Source organism: Cygnus olor, chromosome 1 (genome assembly GCF_009769625.2).
Source record: "Cygnus olor isolate bCygOlo1 chromosome 1, bCygOlo1.pri.v2, whole genome shotgun sequence".
Taxonomy (NCBI): Eukaryota; Metazoa; Chordata; class Aves; order Anseriformes; family Anatidae; genus Cygnus; species Cygnus olor.
This window is the reverse complement of record NC_049169.1, coordinates 146,001,650-146,017,810: the sequence shown is the minus strand read 5'-3', so window position 1 is coordinate 146,017,810 and position 16,161 is coordinate 146,001,650. Positions and strand designations below refer to the sequence as shown.

The window sequence follows — 16,161 nt, the reverse complement described above, 5'->3', positions numbered from 1 at the left end:
TATCGCTTGCTTCAGGGTCTGTACTTTCTTACGGCTGAAATGCTGCCTGCAAATACTCCCATGAATCTAGGTGCATTGACAGGTTCTTTAAGGGGCACAGGGTTATATGTTTCATTTAACAAAAGCCAAGAACCCCAAGGCCTGCATTGTACCATTCTGGGGAGCACTGCTTCCACCAGCACCAGAATCCTGGAAGGCAAACCTGACAGTTCAGGGCTGCCAGTTTTATGCATCATTCCCACAGGAGTTCACCTCCCTCATCACCATATCCTGCCTTGCCTGAGTGTCCTGGCTGTTGCCTCTGCTTACCAGGGATTTGAACAAAGTAAGGACAAAAAAAGGCCACAGACTTGTTTCACCTGAGGGGAAGGATTCGTTAACAAATTGCATACAACTGTAAGTATAGATAATATTAGTACCAAGAGACTGTAGTGGGTAGGAATCCGCAGGCGAATGCACTCCTAACTGGAAGCTGCTCCTTTCTTGCCCTGTCAAACAATCATAATCTGTCAATTACAAAAAGCGAAACAAATGTTTGAAAGATAGTTGTGTTTTTATTTTTCTAAGCTTGTACTTGTGAAACATAATAAATGACCTGATAGAATGACAACTTTGCAAAAGAACAACCCCTCCTCTCCCCAGCATCTGGACAGCAATATATAAATATTTACAATGAAAAAATAGGCGAGGGAAGAGAACGAAGTCAACATTACCCAATTCAGTTTGCTTCTACACATCAGATTTTGAACATCAATTATTTCAATCCCTTCAATCTTAACTGACACTTTCCTTTTATTGTACTGAGGCTTTAACTTCTGTTCTGTGTTAGATCTTCTCTGCAATAGATTTACTCCTGGCTCTGCTTCTATAGCTTTCTGCTGTACAGGAACCACATAATTTACCTATTAGATTTTTTTATTTCAAATTGTAAACCTTGAAAACAAAGAAAAAATTAAATATAAGTCTATGTCTCCAGATACAAAGTTTCTTACACAGTCAAACACATCACAAAACTGAAAATCAGCATAATGAAATGCTGGATAGCTTCTTAACGAGGACATTAGGTCTGTGTCCTGATCTGTTGGCTTTAACAAAAGCTCTTTTCAAATAGAACAATTACATATAGAAAAAATAACCTTCTTATTTTCTTGTTAAAAAAGGAAATGATGCCTTCTAAAACAAAAGAAGTGATTTCCTCAACACAAATATAAGTTAGTGGAGAGAGCTTACAAAGCCTCAAATAAAATTGGCATTTGTTTAAAAGGATGACCTAAGGATGATTCAAAGAGGTTTAATAAGCCCATTTACTCTGATAATTCTATAAACGTTAGTGTAAAAAAAACAACTACTTTTTTGCTCTCTGCTATATAGTGTCACACGATCACATGACTGAAAACATGTTGTCTGCAGAAATGGTGGACACCTATCACGCACGATTTGGTTTTATTATGTCAACACTGATTGCCTTGTCCAACAAGAGGTTCAACATCCTTCGGATACCGAGGTGCAGTCCTTAGCAGTTGTTTCACATGTGTGAGCTCCGTCTGCCTCTAGTGCCCAAAGACATACGAAGCCTTGGTTCTCTTGCTTTATAATGTTCATTGAAGTCCAGTCTAAAGCTAAGAAATCGAAGGCTTTCATCAGAACTGGTTGTCAGCAAGACCAAGAACTGCTGGACGATTCCCTGAATGAGAAAGAAAAATCACAGAATCACAGAATTGTAGAGGTTGGAAGGGACCTCAAGAGATCATCGGGTCCAACCCCCCTGCCAAAGCAGGCTCCTTAGAGCAGGCTGCCCAGGTAGGCGTCCAGACGGGCCTTGAATATCTCCAGAGAAGGAGACTCCACAACCTCCCCGGGCAGCCTGTTCCCGTGCTCCGTCACCCTCACCGTGAAGAAGTTCTTTCCCATGTTGGTGCCGAACTTCCTGTGCTCCATTTTGTGGCCATTGCCCCTTGTCCCGTCCCCACTAACCACTGAAAAGAGGTTGGCCAAATCCCTCTGTCTCCCACACCTCAGGTATTTATACACATTGATGAGATCCCCTCTCAGTCTTCTTTTCTCCAGGCTGAACAGACCCAGGTCTCTCAGCCTTTCTTCATAGGGAAGATGCTCCAGGCCCCGTATCATCTTTGTGGCCCTCTGCTGGGCTCTTTCCAGGAGATCCCTGTCTTTTTTGTACCGGGGAGCCCAGAACCGGACACAGGACTCCAGGTGAGGCCTGACCAGGGCAGAGTAGAGGGGGAGGATCACCTCCCTTGACCTGCTGGCCATGCTCCTTTTAATGCACGCCAGGATCCCATTGGCGCTCTTGGCCACCAGGGCACACTGCTGGCTCATGGAAAAAATAAAAGAGAGAGCTAAGGAAAAAATAGGAAAAAACAGGAGAAAATAAAAGAAGGAAAAAAATAGGAAAAAAACAAGAAAAAAATAAAAGAGACAGCTAAGATGACATCAGTGGTGTGTTTTGCACAGGCATGCCAGGTGGTGTCCAAGCCTGGCAAGGAGGTATGAGGGATGCCAGGAAATGGCAAGCGCAAGAACTTGTACTCAAATTTTAGCAATCAAGTTATGCGGGACTCACTCTTTCTACGAAAAGCCTGTAACTTCACTTTATCTTCAAACTTCTGCCATACACACTTCATACTTTCAAACAGACCACCCTGCTTGCCCAGCTGGGACTCTCCAGTCTGTCCTAAGGCTCCTGGGCTGCAGGGGAGCACCTCTGTGCCCCTGCCCTCAGGGCAGGCCCGTCATTTTTGGGAGACATTCAGGACCCAACCTGTCCAAACAGGCAACCTTATTGTTTTTGTGTTGCAGGTACAATGCGGGCCAGACCAGCATTAAACCACTGCTTGTTTAAAAATACACATCTGATGTATGCTGTGCCTATCAAGTAGCACCCCAGAACAGCAAAGCACCTGCAGAGTAGGGCTAGGCCAGGTATTTGAAGCAGCTTTTACTTGGGACTTACACTCGGGAAGCTGGAGGCACACTTCTAGCCAAGGGGCTGCAGGAGTTCCACAGCACGCAGGAGAGCACACAACTCTGGGGGGACTGGGACAACTCACTTCAAAATCTTATTCCTGATCTCCACTAAATACTAGTGCGAACATGCCTAGAATTAGGCACATCCCATTTACTACCTGATTACTTCCAAAGATGACCAAGGCTGGCCAGGAAGGTCCTGCATGAAAAATCCATGGTAGGGCTGTAGTTCAAGTCTGCTGCAGTCCAAGCTGACAAAAGGTACGTTGCCAACTTGTAGCAGTCCCACTGAGCACATAATCTACCCTCAGCCTACACCTCTTCAGGTATTCGGTTCCATTTCTGCTGGGAGGGAGAACTGCAATATTTGGACATAGGAAGCAAATTCTTCAGATCTGAAGTCCTCATATCAAAGCTCAGGATCTCTACAGCTGTCAACAAAAGCCATCAGTATTTTTAACCAGGGTGTACTGTTCTGTTTTCCTTCAAAATTCCATGTGAACTAACTCTTTTGACAATGCAGCACTTTGTTCAGGACAGCTCTAGCTTGGCAAAGCTATAGTCAATACAGAAATGAATTTGGTGGAAACCATCAGATAGAAGGGCTGGAAAATGCCGTGCACATGCATGTACAGGTGCTAAGCCATGACTACAACTGCTATTAAGAACCTAACTTACTCTTACAAGCTAAAAATGAAAATTTGGGTAACAACCCAGCAAAACTGCTTCAACGTCATTTATTTACCTAGGGAAACAATGCATACTTACATGTTTATTACATTTAAATGTGTGTTTACAGATATTAATTAATAAAGAAGATATAGGAAATATTGACAACAAGAAGACCCTACAGCTTTCAGTCGAACTCAGAATCAACATCATAAAAAAAGGCCTAACTTCAGGTTTGCCAAAGGTGATAAATAATAGTAGTTAATAGTCATATTACACCACATCAAGAATTTCTCATGTGTGAAAGCCAAGAAAAGGGTTAGGGGGAAGGTTCTGGGTTTCAGTTGACCTGGGCTCTAACCCTGAAGGGCTGCTGTGGCACACAGTGCTGTGTCCCCTCTTTCACTGCTTTCTGCAATGCTTTCCCCAAAATCTAACAGCTTATTTTCCTAAGGACACTGCCCATCTCAGTGCCCTTATAATCAAATGATGGGCCCTTAATAAGGGCCCTTTCCACAGTCTTTAACAGCAATGAATTGCAAAGATTGTGAGAGGAAATGGAATGCAGAAGGGATTTTATTTTTTTCAGATTACACCAAAACATTTATTTCCATTACTGGAAGAAGGAGGTACATCATGGGGACTTCATGCAAGCCTCCTCTTTAACAAGAGAATATACACAATCACAAAGCTTGCTGTCTACTGTGGAACAGTGAATGCAGGCATCTAAGTACAAGAGCAAAGAAACGAAAACCTAGATCCACAAACAGCACACATGAGTACAGAAATTACACCTAGTCTGTATTTGAGATTGAGTTCTACCTAACTCATTGTCCATATTAAAAAAAAGAATAGCTAAGGGGTACCTGGTAAAAGTGAGTGAGTATTCGCAGCTGTGAGCACATTTTGGGTATCGAGTCTTGAAATTCTTTCATCCTCTTGTTCTCTTCTTCTTCTTCTGATGCAGTTACACCCCATTTGCCCTACATAAATCAAATGAATAAGAAGTCAAGTGTCACATGACAGCTAACTGGACCCACCTTCTGCCTGGCTGAGCCATCGTGCTCACAAACCAAACACTGCCAAAGAGAGCTAAACGTGGAGCTTCCAATACTGAAACCATCCATCCCCTTGGTGGTTGTACAGCACATGAAAATATTCAAGGTGTGTTACTAACATTCCTCCTTTGGAATGGCAAGGTATAGAAGCTGTGAAGCTGTTCTCATGTTCTTCACAGAAAGACTGCCATTACTACAGAAAACTGAGACGACCAAAGCGAGTGAGTCTCCCACCAGCACTGCACATCCCACGGACTGGCAGTATGGAGGCAGGCATGCAGCTACGGCTTTCTTTGCAAGAATGTTCAGAATATTCAAGATTATACCATTTCCTTCACAGTCCTAAACTTCTTGTCTTCCAAAGACCACTGCAAAAATCTATTTACCTAGAGGTTTTGGGCAAGACAGAAATTAAAAGTGACAGTCAGGGATTACGTTTGAATACACTAGCTACTGATGACGACTTTTATGTTTGTATCGATACATTTTTCACTTCTGTCATAGCTGTAGATGACATCAAAAAACTCCATATTAGATATAAAAGGAGAAATATATCTGCCTCAATTCGTTTTCATGTTTTAGTAATCTCCTTACTGTACCTCAAGCTCACGCTGTTTCTTCCTCTCTTCAAACTGTAACCTCAGCTGCAACTCCTCCAAAGCAGCTCTGTACATTGCATCTTGGGCATTCTGGAGCTCAATGATCTGATCAAAAACAGCTCGAAGCTGGTTGAGAAGTACCTGTGAGGCAATTCAGCAACAAAACAATGAAAGAGCTCTACAGCAAAAGAGTTTTAAGTTACTACCACTCTTGAGAAATATAAATGTAAATTAAAATGTAAATTTTAATTTATTTAAATTAATTTTAAATTTAAATGTAAAATAAATGTTTCTACAGCCAGCTGGAAAGACTGTTTTGCGAAGTTCCAAGTCAGTTGTTGCAGGACAATGCAGCTTCTCAGAACCAAAAGAAACTCACCAATATTGCAACAAGTTTTAAGATCAACATCTATCAGTATGTGCAAGGAATAAGTACACAGGCTACCATAACAAAGTCTAATATGACAGGGAGAAAACCGACTTTTCCCCTTGCTCCTGTACCAAAAGAGAAGAAGGTACTAACCCTAACCCATACGCCAAGATCACAAAGATTACAATTTAATAATGCAAAGGAGAAGACTTACCCTAGAATCACTATCCAGCAAACACCGAGCTATGATCGTGTCCAGGAAAACTTCATGAGCTGCAATGATATGATCTAAGTCCTGAGCTTGCTGGACCTTGTTCCAGAGTTCATCCCACGAACATTCAAGCACCTGGAGCACAATGATTCAGGATTGGGCTGTTTTGATTTGCTAGATGACAAGCTCTTTGAAAGTTAAGACACACAACACATACAGGATATTAAAAGTATTTCATTTTTAAGCAACCAATTGTGTGGATAGAGTATACCTCAAACGTAATGTAATACTGCATTTGATGAATGAAATGGACCATTTCTGATGCCAGAACGTGACACTGATGCAGCACCCCAGAAAGCTCTGTAAAAAATCCAAAGAGATGGCATGTTAAAGACTGCAAGGACAGGCACAGCCATCAAACCAGCCTCGTACTTTTTTCTACCAAATTGAGTACCTCATAAAACAGCCACTAGTCTTGGATTGTAGCAGCAATACTGGCGGGCAACAGATGAGCAAAGAACACTGTACAATTAACTCCTAAAAAACATTAGCCAAAGACGACACCAACTGTACGTTCAGACTGCTGGAAACTTGCAGAGTATCATAAAGTGAAAAAAAACCTTTTCAGTCCCAAGGGACCAAAATACAGTAAATGTTCCATGCTGTCTTTTGGTTGAAAATCTAAGGCCACAGATCTGCAGTTGCTTCTGAGGTCTCTCATACCCCTTGCCATTAGCCTCGTAAGACAGACAGTGTATTTTGTATTACCACACTGAGAACAAAAGAGAGGGTGGTTACAACAAGGGTAGGGAATTTGTGACTCAGGTTGTCCAGGCTCAATTTCCTGATCCACCAGAGACCCACAGATAAGTCACTGCTGGCCTCAGCTGTTAACCTGTAAGACAGAGCACCTCACTCATCCTTCCAGAATCAGGCAGATGTCCAAACAGAGGCATTCACTTCTAAAAAGCTGCCAAAGTAATTTGCCAAGTTACGTGACTGCTACAAAAGGAATTTTACATTTTCATATCTAGGATGTTACAGAACCATCCAATGATCTGAATGACAGCACAACAAGGTACTCCGTTCTTTGTTTCTTATGCCTTTGCAGGAAAACTATCCCTAACATATTTTATTGCATCTGCTTTAAATTGGGTCAATTAAAAGAAGTTCAGAACTGGCTACATAACAGAAATTCTTCAGCGTATCCAAGCTGTAATTTCTTATTCAAATTCCTGATAGGAAAAGTCCAAGCTTGACACTATGGTCTAGAAGAACTCCTTTAAAACATTAAAATCCCTAGCTGTTAAGGTGTTTTGGAAATGGTGAATAAAGCTACCCTAGAAAGTCAATGTTACCTCTTGGTGGCTGAAAAAAAAAAACAACAACACCCTGCAGCTGCTTCTCCTATCACTTACGGTTTTCCATTTACTGCGCTGTGACCAGAAGCACAAGGTACAGTTCTGAAGGAAGAAAGAGAAAATAAAGCAAGTTCTGCTTTTTTTCAAATCGGTGCTGGGGTGGACTCTCCATGTATTGCAGGAAAAAGAAAATAAATCTATCCACAGCTTCCAACTTAGACATGCCAGAGAGTGAGAAAGACTCCTGTCCCTCCAGGCAGAAGGCAGGTCTTTGTTAAACACACTCTCCTTTGTCAGAGGCACATACCCTGAAATAGAATGAAAGGCTTTTTCTGCCAACAATAGCTATAAGATCTTGACTAGCATTTTAAATGCTTGTGTTAATTAAAAGTAGCCAAAACTGAAGGTGACAAGCAACTGAGATGTCATCTCAGAAAGACTAGAGAAGACTGCTCTGTATCAAAGTATACAAAAAGCCTCCCAAAGAGGTCATCTGAGAATTTAGCAAAACTCTAGCAGTAGGAAACAGTTCCTGCCTGAAGACCCTCAAGTGATGAGAATAAAATTTGTTAACTGCACCCTAGTCTCAAAGGGAACAGAAGGAGCGAAAACAATAGACCACTGGCTTTGAGTCAAACAAGCACTTGTTTGGGACAGGGAAATGACAGTAAAGTAATCCTATCTCACAGAAGCAGAAAGGAAACAGAAAGTCATCCCATACAGTCCTAGAGATCAGCCTTTCACACTGGAGCATCTTTATAAGAGCTTATTTACCAGTGACTTCCTGAGGCCAAGGTGTCCACTCCCACCCACCCAGTTTCCAATTATAAAAGCAAATATATTTTTGTAAACACTACTACACCACAAAGAATTGTAAGCCTCAATAGCTACTTATTACCAAAAAAATATGTAACTAGGTCAGAAAAGTCAAGATTGAGCCAGTACAGATGCTCAAAAATAATACTGTATTCTCAGCTGAGAAGGGGGATCAAAAAGTCCTGATCCGTTAAGCATATGCCAAAGTCACTATACACTCAAGAGCTTTTGTGTTTCTGCTCAAACACCTATTTGTCTTATCTTAGCCTCTTCTATTCTTAGCTAAATAAAAGTAAAACAAACAAGTGAAGGTAAAACTGGTAAATTTGGAAGCGTGTATCTATGAAACTCAGTACTTCCAACACAAGGAAAAGGGAGGCACAGGGTACGGATGGAAAGTCATCAAGGAACATGGAGAAAAGGGGATGAAAGAGTAACAACCTTTCCAGAGACATGGGATGTTTCATTTGCCCATCGCTACGAAAACTCATAACCCAGGATTAAGTAAAACAAACAGGAAACCTCCATATCCAATAATGCTATTTCACCATCATCATCATCTGTCATTAAACAGTCAATAACAGCAACAAAATATAAAATTCATCTGTAATAACAGACTTTTCTTTAAATAGTTTTAAAATAACCTACAGCAATCTAAATCCAGTTTACAAGTATGTCATCCACTTAGGCCTCCTACCTGGTATACTTTTCAAAGCTTTGCGTTGCACATGTGTCCTTTCCATATATCAGTAAGAATATACTCCATTCGCTTTGCTCTCCAAAGGAAATTAAATACTCTCAGATAGTGGCTCATGCACTCACGTGTAAACACCTATAAAATGAACAAAAGATGACCATCAGTTTAACAGAGACACCATGTGTTTTGATGGACAAAGAAGATTTTCGCAGTCTTGTCTATTCTGACCCATGCAGTTTATTGGTAAATACTGGTGGAACAAATCCTTGGAAAGTTCAGAGCTCTTCGGAAGACCCTCCTTCAAGATCTGAACCGAGTTACCTAACGTTCAAGTAGGCACAGAGCACTGCTCTGGTCCAGAGCGCCCTTCAACTGTGCCTGCTTACAGCACTGCCATTTTATTTTTTCCATTTTAACACTAAAAGGATTCCCACATTGTCAGTATTTTCACATTACATTCCTAAGAAGACTGAAGAAAAATGAAGTAGAAATGCATTACAGCATATTTGCTTCTCTATAAATTACTCTTCCACATAGGCATCTTTTCTATACTGAAATAAAAGTTGAAGTTTAAAAAAAAAAAAATCCTCAGTACTGCTCTGATGCTTTTGTCAGTTCCATTTCATTGTAGGCTGAGAAAGTACCAATGTATTTACCGTTCTACCAGCATGCCAACTTAAAAAGGCATGAAGAAAATTAGAAGTCCGCATACTAGGAGGCAAACACTTCGTAGGAGGTTTTGAGCACTTCCAATCCCATATGGGAGGAAATGTGATAAAGACAAAACATTTCACTCTTTTCAAACTACACATATACGTGAAAATTCCTTTTGCTGGTCAGACTCACATTTTGATATTAGAATGTCTTTACAGAAGCTAAATACGTTCTGATCAACTGTGTTATTGATTCTATGAACGTATTTGTTTTCTCAGTTGTTCCTATGAACAATACTTATAAAATTTTATTTAGGTAATACAAATAGGTTCTCTCCAAATACATTTTCCAGTTCCCTTCAAATTATCTCGAAGCAGCTGCTACAGCCTAGTGATAATGGAAGAAGAGGAGCACTCCATTTATTAAGTACTTGCTAAAATCTCTGCTGGAACAAATTCATTACTGATTTTCAGTAATTAATGTTTTAAATGTAGCTTTTCAGCACTCAATTTTAGTTTATAAGAACTGAGATTCTGGCTTACTGTTTACATAGTGAGTGCATCCTCGATGACAAAAAAGGGGTCTGTCTATCTGATCTTACACTCCAGAATAAAAAGGATATTTCAACAACAAAATATTTAGCAATCCAGTTCAGTATCTCAGACATGTTCACAACCAGCAGTACACAACATTACCGTTGCTATTGGTCCGTCAACATGATAGTCTAAGCTGAAGACATCCCATCCAGTGTCCCCAGGAGATACCTGTATTAAAAAGATACACTACTTTTAGTGAATAACCAGAGCATGCTAGTGCTCAAGAGGTGCTTATTCTTCTGTTCCCCACAGACCATGAAAAAGCAAACATCCACATTAATATGGGATACAGGAGTTTGTTGCCAAAAGCAGCAGATTAAGCCAAAATAAACCTTGACACAAGGGTGGGATACATCTCACCTAACTGTTGATGTTTGTAAGACAGGAAGAGAAGACTTATTAAGTGAGGTTTACATAATTCAGAGTAAACTTCTATGGAAAAAGAGGGGATGAAATAGTATTTACTACATGCACATATCAAAATTTTGTTTCACGTAGGTGTCTGTGTACACACACACACGCACATACACACTATGTAATTTTACTCAGTAATGTTTCAGGTGAGAGTCACCACGATGCAACTGACCTCCAGAAGTCGAACATCCAATCGTTTGAGAATCTCAGGATTATCAAACTGCGCATTAGTTGCCCTCACTGCTGTTTCAAGAATTCCAGTCAGGTTATGCTGGTATAAGGTTGTAGCTGGTCGTGCAAGCTCAGGCCTGGAAGTTATGAAACAAAAAGTCATAGAAGCATGGAATATTCTGAGTTGGAAGGGACTCACAAGGATCAAGTCCAACTCCTGGGTCTGCACAGGACCACCCAAAAAATCAGACCATGTGTCTGAGAGCATTGTCCAAATACTTCTTGAACTCCGTCAGGCTCGGTGCCATGACCCCTGTCCTGGGGAGCCTGTCCCAGTGCCCAACCACCCTCTGGGTGCAGAACCTTTCCCTAACACCCAGCCTGACCCTCCCCTGTCCCAGCTCCATGCCGTTCCCTCGGGTCCTGTCGCTGTCCCCAGAGAGCAGAGCTCAGCGCCTGCCCCTCCGCTCCCCTGGTGAGGGAGCTGCAGGCCGCCATGAGGCCTCCCCTCAGCCTGCTCTGCTCTGGGCTGAACAAACCAAATTAACCTCATCTGCTCCTCATATATCTTGCTCTCTAGACCCTTCACTGTCTTTATCTTTGTAGCCCTCCTTTGGACACTCTCTAATAGTTTTATGACCTTTTTATATTGTGGTGCCCCAAACTGCACATGCTACTTGAGATGACGCCACATCGGTGCAGAGTAGAGCAGGAAAAAAAAAATGCACTTCCCTCAACTGCCTAGCAGTGCCATGCTGGCACATTACTGAGATACTCTGCAACAGCAATTTGGTACTGACTGCAGCACACAGTGAAACACTTTCCCGAAAATTTCAAAACCTCTCATATTACTGTTTGAGTCTTAACCACAAAGCAAATCAATGATCAAAACATCTCTATTTGTGTGCAGCTATTCACCTGAATATCAGCATGAGGAGTAAATTAATCCTGATTTAATGCCACTCATTTCAAGTTACCAGGGTTGCTAGCATAGCTATTCTGACATTTGAGTTGCATTTGTATCTAAAAGGAGGCAGATTAACTCATTAGCACATCAAACTGATTTTCTTTCACAATTTTGGGATACTTATCCGATAGCCGTCTTATGGGGTTAGAACTGCTGACAAAAAATACAAACCCACCACCTGCACGCAACTTAAACTTTCCAAGGAGCTGCAACATGCAGGTAGCAAGTGCCTCGCAATCCTCTCCCACACCAGTACCAGAAATCCCCTCACTACTTCTACCTCAAACGCAATACTGATTCCACATACCAACCTTGTTCTTCACCCTGTTTTTCACTTAAAAAAGCCTGGTCATGTACAGACAAGTTAATGGAAGCTTTATTACCAAGCCTGCTTTCTAGACTGGGAAAACGCTGTAGAGGACCTTTCTGGTAGACTAAGTTTCATCAGAAGCACCAGCATGTAGAAGCAGCCAGCTGGCAAATACACGCAATGTACTGAAACTGATACTTGTAGGTACACTTGAGTGCTTAAAACAGAAGCTGCTGATGCATCAATTAAATTTTAAAAATGCACTGAGAGGTTCTGACACAATGTTTTAGACCAAACACATCCAAAATATAGAAGCATAACATTCAGAACAATACTAACTCGTGGCATCAAGAGTACCAGAAACTGAACTTTTCTGCTTAAATTTGCTGACAGGAGGAAGCAAAGTGCAAACATCCTTGGGGCTGTCACAAACTCAGTGTAAAACTATGTTACTACAGCTTTTCAAGACACTGCAAAACGGTACTGTATGTACTTCCTACCATAAAGGACAAAATTTCAGTCTCAGGGCCAAAGAAACTCAACCCAGAATAGAAATTAAAAGATGTTTAAGTAAACCATTGAGTAATAAGATAAAAGAAGTTCAAGTAAACCACTGAGTAATAAGATACTTAAGGTGTCCTCTCCTGAGCAAAACAGTTTCTATGCTGATCATGCATATTTGGGAGCATCAGAAATTTGACATAATTACCCTCCTTATTCTCTTACTTGAGCAAGTCCATTAAGTGCCTGATAAAGTCTCCTTGACCAAGTAGTAAGTAGCGTCTCATGGCCTGCATGTGTTCCAGTAAATTGTACTTCTTATTAAGGACATCCAGCAAGTATTTGCTGGTCTCAAAATAAGCTGCATCAATTTTCTCTTGAAACGCATTTTCCAGATCTGTGAACAAATCAGCAGCTAGAAAAAAAAAATCAGAATTAAATTAGTATTTTTTCAAAAAAATGAGGCAAACAAGCTTTGAAATTGAAACATACCAGCAGAGAAATTGCTGTTTATTCTCATCCACTCTATTATACATTAGGCATAACCAAAGTGAAAGCAAGTCTAAAGCAGCCTATAGTTCAACAACACTGCTTTTAATCTGTGTGCAGCCTGTACCTTCCAATATGAACTCATGTTATTTCATCACTTCTACATGGAAAGTGAATTTTCTTTTAGTTTGCTAAAATACTGCAGTTTACAGAATCAAATTATTTGAAAGATATCAAAAAGCGCAGTTAGAGAAAAGTTTTGGTGGAGGCAGATCTGAATTAGAAGTCACTTTTAAGGGCAGGAGAAAAAAGTCTTCAAAGAATCAGTCAAAACATTCAACAGAGAAGTGTTCCTAATGCTTGCATTGTCTGAGGGACAGCAACCTGGTGTTTTCTTCTCCACATATAATGCATAGCAATTTGGAGGCAAACGGACATAGGACAGAGGACATAGCTGTTTAGTAGGGAGTGTATTTCATTCTTTTCTACAACTACAAGCTTGTTAAGAAAGGGATTGCAAAAAGGCTGTTATGAGATAGCAAGAAGAAAAGCACGGCTTCTTCAGGCAAGCTGGAGCAAAACTCCAAATACCGGACTGCCAAGCGGCATACCTTCCGCAGCATTAAAGGATATACTCCCACTTTCAACAGTTTTTAATTCTACAACAATTGCACTAAAAGGTAGAAACTAGAGGTCCAGGAATCAACTGAGTGTAAGACAGTGGGTTGCCTGCTCAAGGATTATTTTCAACCCATACTGCAGACATTAAATATTAGAATCAAGTTTTACATGTTGTTCTGCTAAGATTTAGCCTCAGTTAATAAACTGCTATTAAACCAAGTAAATAAACAATAATTCTAACAAAGAATTCACTGTTTATTGAGGGAGACCTTACAATGTCTGGTTCAATGACTCACTGAGGTTTCCAAACTTTCATTCAATAACCTGTGAAGCTCTCCATAGGACATCAAGTGCAAGCATATGTAAAGAATTCACAGATATACCTGTATATAGCATTGCCGGTGTAGGGAATTTGAGCATAGCAGAGTACTACTTAGTCAGGTGAAACACGTGAAAACTTAGGAGATGCGAGAACTAATACAGACCATAGGCAAGGAATCCCCAAAATACTTTCTCCAGTCATTGACAGCAAACCAGGAGGGACAGATACCTCACCAAAGTCTCTACTCACTCTGGTCAAGGCAGAAGTCTGGTGTGATTTGACAAAGTAACTCTTGTATTGCTCACATAAGGAAGCACGTAACAACACCATACCCATGGCTGGGAGAAAGGGAAAACCGTTAGCTGGTGCAAACACATTTGTCTCGCTGGTACAAATGCACTTGTCTCACTGCTATAGGGCAACTTGGCATTAAGGAAGTCCAGTCAAGTCCAATTTTTTTCCTCTCCCCATCAGCAGATCCTGGCCTCTTAACTGCTGTCTTCAAAAGATGAGTTCAAACGTGGCTGCTTGCACACAAAGTGGTGTCAGCCATTTGATGTGCCTCATGGCTGGCTTTAGAGGAGAAAGGAAGAATTTCCAGAAGGGGAAAGGTAAAAGAGGAGTTTCACAGAGAGATCACAGTAAGCTACAACACCCCAGTGATCTGTTCCTAAAAGTCTTTTCACAAGATACTGAGAGCCTAAGAGACACGGCAAAAGCAGGAACAAGCCAGCCCAAAAGTAGTCATGAGCTAAGTACCTTCAGGCACACAGGCTGGGCCCTGGGCTGGCCCAATGCACAGACAGGGAAAGCCAACCGACAGCAGGCAGTTGCCTCGTTTGTCTATGACAAGCCCCCTGCCTTGAGAGAAGTGACCTAACCACAACCCTTCATCTCAGTCTGGAAAACTCAAGTTTGCCTGCATAGCTGTAACGCATCATCTCTGCGTACATGCACACCAGCACAGGCAATGTACCATCCCTATCTGACATGTAAAAAAGTCGCTTACATCAACAAAAAGAGGCCTAGACACAAGTTTTTAAAGCTGTGTAAATTTATCTCAGGACACACAGTGGAAGAAATGGGTCTGGAAGGAAAAAGGCAAACAGCGCTGACAGACAGGTCTATGAGCTGCTACTGAATGTAGAGGTCTTGGGCAAATCCTCGTTCAGAAGTTCCCAAACTTGAGGTTGGAGTGCCAGCTTTTACTCTGTTCTGCACCTCTGGCTTCCTGTTTTTAACACATGTTCAGATAGCAGCTTTTTTTTTTTTTATACCATTCTTACTTCGGCATCAAAAGAAAACCGAGGAAAGACAAGAAGTTTAAAAACCGTAAGCTCACGAAGTTGAACAAAGGGAAGTGCGGAGTCCTTCACCTGGGGAGGAAGAACCCCAGGCACCAGGACATGCCAGGGGCCACCCAGTCAGAAAGCAACCTGACAGAGAGGGCGTCAGGGTCCTGGTGGACACCAAGTTGAACACGAGCCAGCAAAGCACCACAAAAAAGGCTAATGGTATCCTAGGGTGCATTAGGCAAAGTATTGCTACCAGGTGGAGGGAGGTGATCCCTCCCCTCTCTTCAGCTCTGGTGAAGCCAAACCTGGAAGTACTGTGTGCCCAGTTCTGGGCTCATCATTACAAGGGAGACATGGTCACATTGGAGAGAGTCCAACCAAGGGGCACAAAAACAATGAAGGGATTGGGGCACCTCCCCTAGGTTGAGAGCAGTGGCAATTTTAAGCCTACAGAAGAGAAGGCTCAGGGTGCACCTCAACAACGTCTTTGCACCCACCCCTTCAGGAGGGTGCAAAGATGATGGAGCCAGGCTCTTTTTAATGGTGACCAGTGAAAGGACAAGAGACAACAGACACAAACTGAAACACAGAGGGGCCATTTGATTATCAAGGCAGCCCTTCTTTACTGCGCAGGTAACTGAGGTTGCCCAGATAGGTTGTGGAGTCACGTTCCTTGGAAATCTTCAAAAGCTGCCTGGACATAGTCCTGGGCAGTCTGCTCTGGGTGGGCCTGCTTGAGCAAGAGGTTGAACCAGGTGACCTCCAGAGGTCCTTTCCCACCTCAATCATTCTGATTTTGTGATTCTGCGAGTTAAGATTCCAAAGCAAGTTAAAATTACAGCCAAAACCATGAAATGTTCTGAATTAAAGTGAGAAATAGCACTCAAATTCAGTCTGGCACTCTATCCTTCTGTCATTTTATTATAAGTAATTATCTGAAGAGATGCTCAGTTTATTGTCAGATGGCACAAACAAGGAGGACAGGATGCATTTCCAACATCAACACATTCAGTCAATGTAAGAGAAACATACACAAAAAAAAAATCAGAAAA

General features: G+C 41.5%; 1 protein-coding gene across 1 annotated transcript in view; it reads right to left on the bottom strand.

Moving 5' to 3' along the window:
- Positions 1–534: 534 nt before the first annotated feature.
- TUBGCP3 (tubulin gamma complex associated protein 3) overlaps positions 535–16,161 on the bottom strand; it is a 55,514-nt gene continuing 39,887 nt past the window's right edge. The window contains 9 exon segments of the mRNA XM_040560902.1: positions 535–1,684; positions 4,524–4,640; positions 5,315–5,455; positions 5,899–6,030; positions 6,167–6,289; positions 8,779–8,904; positions 10,119–10,187; positions 10,606–10,741; positions 12,608–12,797. Of these exon segments, the coding sequence (XP_040416836.1) occupies positions 1,526–1,684; positions 4,524–4,640; positions 5,315–5,455; positions 5,899–6,030; positions 6,167–6,289; positions 8,779–8,904; positions 10,119–10,187; positions 10,606–10,741; positions 12,608–12,797 (1,193 nt within the window). The 3' untranslated portion in view covers positions 535–1,525.